We start from the raw sequence: 8065 nt of genomic DNA, 5'->3' as shown, positions 1-8065 counted from the left end.
TTCAGCAGAGAAGAGATGTTTCCTTCCAGGTGCACCTGCTGTCACGGATCAGTGCTGCACCTACCATCACAGTTTTCACTTCATTAACAACATCCCAGTGGAGCTCCCAAAGAGGAGTTGGCAGAAGCTTACTCCACATGGAGTTGCTATGAAGCATGCCAGCTGTAGCCCACAGGGTTTGGGAAGCCTTGGCCATAATCAGAGTGGGTCACAACCCTCAAGCCAAACGCAAGATGAAACCCTCCAGCCCCATAAAGTTATTATGGTGATTCCCACAACTGTTCCTGTGGACAGGTATTAGAAAGTCATAGTGGTACATCAGGTGTTCTAAGGCAACATGCTGAAAAAGCAAAGAGTCGTGAAGGCTTCCGAAGCCTTTTGCAGCCCCTTCTGTGTTATTCTGCCATGGCTGAAGTGATGGAGGAACCCAGCCCTGTGCACACTCGCTGCACGCACCTAAAGATGCACATACTTGGCTGTCAGCCCATTTCCTAATACTGCCACTAGTAAATGGCCATCAACTTCTTTCAAATATTACTTCATTTAAGATATCCTGTTAGTGTGATTCTTGTTTATGGCAGTAGAGAAGGTGCTGCTTGCTTGCTTAAAATAAAATCATCACTTACTATGGAAACAAAGTCAGCTTCTGTAGTGAAAGATCCCTGTATTGACAAAAAACAATTTGAAATTTCCATTGCAAAACCAGACTCTCTTTTCAGTCCAAGTGACATGTTGAAGAGTCACCGACTGAATGCTGTTCTCTTCAGTAAAGAAAGGGCTAAAATTCACTTTCAATTACGAAAGTTTTCTTTAGCATGTACTATGAGGAGAACAACAGTGATTTTTTTTTTTAAATAAGAGCCTGGAAGACTTCACACTCCCAAATTATCCCACTAGACATTTGGTAATTAAATCACTGTAAATTACTGTATCTTAACCTCCGGTCTCTCAAATTTCAGGAGAGAGCCCCAAGGGAGCCCCAGAGCCAAGCAGAAGGGCAGGGCACTGGCAGAGTGGGCACTGGTGGTGCCAAGGCCTTGCGGCAACTTGTGAGGACACTCATGGGCTTGTGCCCTCTAACCTGCAGGACCTCCCAGACCACCCCATGGACCCGGCCTTCTCAGCCCTCTCAGGGGGTGCAGGAGGAGGAGGAGCTCAGTGCAGGAATCTCCTCTGCCCAGCTGCTGCAGGAGCAGTTGCCAAGCACTGGGATCCAGCACAGCCACAAATATCATCATCTTTGAGACATTCGGTGCATCGCATATGGTTAAAATTGGCCAGTTGGCTCAGCAACAGGAAGGAGGTGGATGAACAAATATTAGACCTGGGTTTCAGCTTTGCTTCCCGAGTAGACGAGGCCTTTCACTGTCTGCACATTCAAGCAAACTGTATCGATATATAGAAACGTGGTTCTTTAGAAGAAAGCTGTAATTTTAGCCTAAGAAACAGAACAGCCCATAGCACTTCCACTTTCGTAAAATGCCCTCTGCACGTATTCAGAGCTCATTTTAATCAAATGAGCACTTTAATATCATACATATTTTCCTTGTGCAACCAGTATGTCTGCAGGACAGCGAGCAGAAATTTACTCACTTTGTGCATCTGCAGAACAGCTTCCCAAATTTCAGTTACAAAACATTTAACCTGATTTTCTGAGATATAGAATGCTCACAGCTTTTTGTTAATACAATGAGAATTAAACAGATGTCTCATAAAATTAGGGCACTCGTTGTTTGAGACAATGATCAAAACAGTCTGCTTTTGCACAGATTTCCAATTAAATGCATGATGCCTGGGTATCCTCTTACTTGTAAACCAAGTATATTTGATTTAGTACTAATGACACAGTAGGAAATGAACAGATTTTAACAGTGGAATTTGTGTGAACTAAAAATGGAAACAGAACAGCATACACAAACTAAAAAGATATGGGGTCACTGAGTTTTACAGACACCACCTCATCCTTGCGTACAGGAAATGAAAGTATGGTTAAAGAGCCAGTCTCCAAATAGGCAGCAATAAAGCAGCAGAGGACTTACTTGTGAAGTCATTTTTCACATGGAATTCATTTATATACACAGACCACTCAGAAATGGCTAAAATGGTTCCTGGAGGCCTAGTTCCAAAGCCTTTTTTGGAAGATGCAAACCCAAAGATGGTAATAACAGTTCTGAAGTTACAAAAGCCCAGTAAAATGAAGTTTATAACACTTCCCCCAAATCTTAAGACACAAGTTATCAGCTCTCTTCCCCACCAAGAGTGTTTTGCTGTTCTATACAGAAACCTTAAGGCTGAAAACCAAGATAAATGCTATACAAATCTGCATTAAAACATACATATGTAAGAGTTAGAACGAAAGATAAAGATGATTTGTATTAAATCAGTAAAAGATCCCATTAGATTTTCTACTTTGGCCTCTTCAATTTCACAGGCCATTATGTTTCACCCAGTTTCTCCTCCTAACAGAACAGCATGTCCCCGTGGTGGCGACAAGCCAGCCAGCACCACGGGCCCAGCAGTAGTGTTCAATCATCAAACCCTGCTGGGAAGTCATTAGGAGCTCCCACTATGTGATACTGAAAACTCATGTTGGGCTGTTCAGCGACTGTGGTATCTCAGTCCTTTCCACAGTCTTTGCTTTTAACGGCAAGGAATCTTGTTATGAAGGTCTGGCGCTTGCAGAATCTTAAGTGGGTTTTGCTAACCATGCAGTCCAAGTCGTGATTTGGACTCCAACAAAACGTCCCTGGAAACAGGAAGGTAGAATCTCAAGGGTGGTGGAATCCTCATGAACTCAGATGCAGCACTAGTCCATCACACCTTGTGCCACATCTCATTTCCCAGAGTGTGCACAGCAGATCCAATACACCTCATGTACATCACCCTCAAGCCAGCACATGAGGTCAAATTAGGGGCCAACCCTAGGGACCCATGCCTCAAACAATGCCAACGTTAAAAGGATTTCCCAGTATATCCACTTCAAGCATCTAGCTTTCCAGTCTTAGTCCAATACATACACGCTTCATGGAAGCTTTAGCCACAATGGATTACAAATTAATAAACACATAAGACTCTACCAAAGAGTCAAGGTACACCACATTCACATGATTCTGTCAGCCAAATTTGTAGCATGGAAAAGTACAATCAGGTTTGTTTGCCTTCCTCTGAATTAAAGGAACAACTCCCTCATGATGGTAATTAATTAACTAAGAGCATCGTAGACTTTCTTGTCTCTTTGCAAACATCTCTAATGATCAGTTAACTTTCTAACGTGCACTTTGTGTGAATGTCAGGATTAGGTGAGGGGACAATGTCTCCTCTTCCCCTGTCTTAAAAAGAAATCACTTACGATTTAACCCTACCTTGATGTTGATGAGCAGCTCCAGGAAATTTTTTGGTGGCATAACAACAGAAGTGTTGAGAGGAATCACATAGCATTTATTCAGGCTAAGGTCAAGGTAGGCAGTGAGTCTCTGTTGAGGAAATACTTATTTTAATCAAAATTACAAGAACATCAGGAAATTCACATACAGACTTCGCTAAAGTGCTATTGCCTCGTGTTGTTCTTCAAATTATTGTTTTGTTAACTATAAAATCTGTCCAAACAGCCCCAATTCAAGAGTAGATAAATGCAGAAATAAAAGGCAGCCTGATAAGAGTTTAGATCTATGACAGGGATTTGTGCAAGGCAGCAGGGATAAGTAGCTCAAAGGCACCACAGTAATGTAATTACAAAGGTGTAGCTGAGCTGTTATGGAATCAAGTACAGTATTCATTTATTCCTAGTGCCTGCATTTGGGAACAACAGGGCAAAAGGCTTGCTCTAATCTCCATGCTTTTATGTTTTGTTATACTGGAAAGGGGAAATGCTGCTGGTAGGAACAAAATATAGAAGGAAAACAAAAATCTGTTACAGGTAACACAACAAAAATCCTTTTATTTTCAAAATAATACTGACTCGAAGCATTAATGATTATTCCTAACTGAATTATTATCTTTATAGTACCTGAACTGCTATGTTTGTCATTATTTGATAAAGACAGAGATGTAAAAGCTCAGAGAATTATCCTGATGAATCCTATGGCTCTGTTCACTGAGCTGTGTTTTCCTGCATCTGTTCCTGCTAAAGACAATATTATCTCAAGCTGCTGAAAGCTCTGAGGCTGGAGACGTATATAAAATGCTGAGCACTAAGATCCCAACAGTCCAAATAGTACCAGGACAGCAATCATCAGTGCAACTGATGGGAGTAAGTGCTGTGCCTACAGCAAATGATCCTTGCACTGACCTTTAGAGCAGAGCCTTTAACCCATTAAATGAAAAAGTAAATTTCCAATATTATTCCTATTCACTTCTTAAATAGTGGGGTTTTTGTTGGTTTTTCTTTTTTTTTTTCCTTTTTTTGTTTTCCCTCTTTAGAGTCTTTGCTCTAACTCTTAACAGAAGCTCCCTAAATATATTCAGGAATATTTTTAAATGACATAGCTTGAGCAAGCAATGTTTTCCTCCAGATCTGGTTATGAATATTTGATATAGAACCCATTCTGCCTGGAAAACTGTAAACTCTGAGGTTTGCATAAAAAAATAGGACACTTCCCTATTCTTTTTCAGGCGCGCTTTAAAAAGCTGCTCAGTGAAGTCTTCAAATGTTCACAGAAATTCAGCTTCCTGAAAACCAGCTGCAGAACATTTCATCGCTATCAGACAGCTTCCATCAGGCTGCTACAGAAAAGGGCTTCTACATGTTTCACAGCTCTCACCAATACCGAGAGCTGTAGGCCTGTCAACTGCCTTAGCAAAAAATTCATTACCATGATCCCTATTAAACGATGCTGTTTCTCCAAAAAAGGAAGAAAGAGCTAGAAGTGCTTTGAGACCCTAGTTCAGAGCCTTTAGGAATCACAGTAGCCTGTTGTGCACAAGGCTTCCTACGGCACGTGAGAAAAGAGCTCTCTTCCATGGTCAGTCAGCTCATTGCTTCCTTCTCTTTCTGCTGCTGTTTTGGGGCTTTTTGAGCCATGCTTGGAGAGCACCTCTGGGGGTGCTTGAACCTACTCATGTCAGACACAATCAGTCCCTGCAAGTTGAGGTCAAAAATATGACAGCCCTTTCCAAACTCCCCTGGCACCACAGCAGCTGGTCAAATTCTGGCTTGGTGGACTTAGCACAGCATGAACTATATTCTCTTTAATTCCTCATATTAACAAAAAGAAACAGCTCTAAGATTTTTTCCCTTTCTAAAAACAGAATTGTACTTGCCAATGGTGCTTTACAGACTACCTCATGATGACTGTATAATGCTATACTTTGTATGCCCAATTAATAATTGCTTGCAGCCTGCTGCTGATCAAAACGTTTCTGCTGCCTCCTCCACCCTCTGCTTTCCCCCACCACAGTAATTAGGGAGTACATTTATCAGAATGACTGAGGGGGAGCATTTTTCCCGTTTTAAATGCTTTCAAGTTCTTCAGAAGTATTTCCTACCCGGTGGAAGTCATGGACGATATCAGCAGGATCGCTATCAGCAAACTCGGGGACTGGCACACTGATAAACTCAACATCTTCCTCTTCCAGGATCTGAATATTTTGCTCAATCGTGTGGTAGCGAGCACTCTGAGCCTCTGCCCCAGACTCAGGTAAACTTAAGCCGTCTTCAATGTACTTTATTCCACAGAAATACACGCCACCCTGCTAAAAATAAACAACCCAGTGACAAAAACAGCAGCAGCCTACAAGTTTAAAACTAATATTCTCAAAGCACAGTGGAGAAGAAAACCTGTCAGCCTAAATGAAATGTTTTCCCTTTAATTTGACCTACACACCAGAACAGGAGCGAGCTGCTATCCACACAGGACCATTTTGCATCCATTAGCTGTAGCACATTGGATCTTATTTTTAGAAAGACAATAAATATATACACACATTATTAATTATTATTTAACTGTGGTCAATAATTGCAATTTAAAACACTGAAACTGATCATCCAAATCACCTTTAAAAAACAAATCTAACTCTTAATTTGGTCATGCTTGCAGCAGCGGGTTGGACCAGATGACTGCAAATTTCCTTCCAACCCTGATTATTCTGTGAAGTTGCTTAGTTGTTGCAAGGCTTCAAAAGTTTTGAAAGTCACTTTCTAAAATATTTTTGAACAACTTTAAAAGACAAACAGGTAATAGAAAGAAATTAGAACAACCAATGGTGTGTCCTGTCACAATACACATGGCAGGTTACCTAAGTCAAGTGTAAAATAAAGTCCTGAGTCAGAGGATCATACCCCAGATTTATAGCCCAGATAGTTTTAGAAACATACAACTGATGCATACACACATGCCATAAGTTTCAAGTTCTAAACTGGAAACGTATCTTCAGTGCAATGTTAGCTCAATTCCTGAATGTTTCCTTCAACCCAGATCTGCCATAAACAAATTTGAATGAGAAGGCACCTTCCATTTCACCTAGCTGGCACGTGAAAGGTGGAGCACTGCTGGTGGAATGGATGGAACATGAGTCAGTGTTACAGGGGGCCTTCAGCTACTTTCAGCTTGTTAATCCACCAAGATACACTATGCTGTTTAAGCATCACTTGCAACACTACTGCTCCCCTGTGAATCAGGTTAATGTGACAGCCAAAGAGACTATAAACTGCAAGTTCAGCTAGAATTTCTCATGTTTAATCACTTTGCCTTCCTCATTTGCAGCTACTAAAATGGGGAGAAAAACAATAATCCTGGTAGCAGGGACAAGAACACAGAATTTATACCTTACAATTACATGCACTAACCAGAGGGCTAGAGGGATTCATGTTTTACGTATACTCACCCGTTCTGACCCTGTGAATCTTGCAACCCTGGCAGTTTCTGAAGGAGAGAGGGTGTGCTCACACCACTTGGGCAACAGCCCAGCACACCCAGCACTGCCCAGTGACTATTTTCCCTGAGGAAGACAACATTTAACTCAGGTCTCCCATACTTCGGGTAAATGCTCCACTTCCCTGGCACCACTGCCTTCAAAGGGCTCCCACTGCAGCAGTGCCACTTGTTAAAGACTGAATACATTTTGTCAGAGGTCTGATCTTGTGAGCATGGATTAGACTTGACAGAGCATGTTTAACCACGTTGACTGAGCTTTTCCCAACTCCCCTGCAGGGCCTGTATTTTGCATCCCTGTGGAGGCTAGGAAGGAGAAGAGTCATTGCACTGCTTTTACGAGCAGTCCTGTTCCTGTGCATGAGCAGTACTGCATGTGTCCAGGAAATCTGGGGTCAGACAAGTAGGCTTTCAAGGGGTTAATCCACCTCCAGTATTCAGCACCACAGAACACAGAGAGAGCTGGTGGAAATCTGGGACACCGCTGGGGTTCCTAAACCCAAGCCCTATTTAGATATAATCCTTCCTCCGCAAAGTAAGGTTTTCAGAAGTGTTGTTTCCTTTTATTTGCCAGCTTCGCTTCTGCCCTCCTCTGCTAATAGGTAACTTGAGAGCAGGCCGCATATTTTGCCTTTAGAAATGCTGAAGTTGTGGAAACAAAAAAAGCAGAAAGGCTGTTTGGTTTAGTCTTTTGTTCCTCCGCCCTCTTCTAAATGTAAGGTGTAACAGAGAAAAACACAACCCTCCCGTAACAAAATGTATTTGACTTACCTGGAATGCAAAATATTTGTACAGATAGGCACCACCCAGGATCACCCCAGCCAGCATAAAGGCCAATCCGAAGCACATGCACCAGCACCAGGCCCTCCTCTGCCCGGCAGGCACAGCATCCTCAGGGTCCTGCAATGCATCAGAGAGAGATCTTCAGTACACTGTTCCCAAGACACACATGACAGCAGACACTTCAGGCCCAACAAGTACAAACCTTGCATCAATCAGAAAAAGCTATATGCACTTTATCACAATTGCTTGGAAACACATTTTATTTGGTAAGCAGAGGTTTAGGAAAACTTGTACTAGCAGTAATTTTTAATGCCATTGTCACTGACTAGATCAGCAGACTTCAGTCTTAAGGAACTAAAAAATACAACAAAATCTCCTGAGATACCTGATAGCACACAGTGAGCCACTTTACA

The 8065-nt window shown here is 42.0% G+C and overlaps 1 protein-coding gene across 1 annotated transcript in view; it reads right to left on the bottom strand.

The window, feature by feature from the left end:
• Window positions 1-7769, bottom strand: part of ITM2B (integral membrane protein 2B) — a gene marked incomplete at its 5' end in the record, with an annotated part of 9982 nt that extends 2213 nt beyond the window's left edge. Inside the window, 3 exons of the mRNA XM_010019286.1 lie at window positions 3363-3473; window positions 5485-5691; window positions 7641-7769. Of these exons, the coding sequence (XP_010017588.1) occupies window positions 3363-3473; window positions 5485-5691; window positions 7641-7769 (447 nt within the window). The remainder of the gene's footprint in view (window positions 1-3362; window positions 3474-5484; window positions 5692-7640) is intronic.
• Between the last annotated feature and the right edge of the window lie 296 nt (window positions 7770-8065).

Source organism: Nestor notabilis, unplaced genomic scaffold (genome assembly GCF_000696875.1).
Source record: "Nestor notabilis isolate BGI_N333 unplaced genomic scaffold, ASM69687v1 scaffold30817, whole genome shotgun sequence".
Lineage (NCBI taxonomy): Eukaryota > Metazoa > Chordata > Aves > Psittaciformes > Psittacidae > Nestor > Nestor notabilis.
This window is presented reverse-complemented; position numbering and strand designations above follow the sequence as displayed.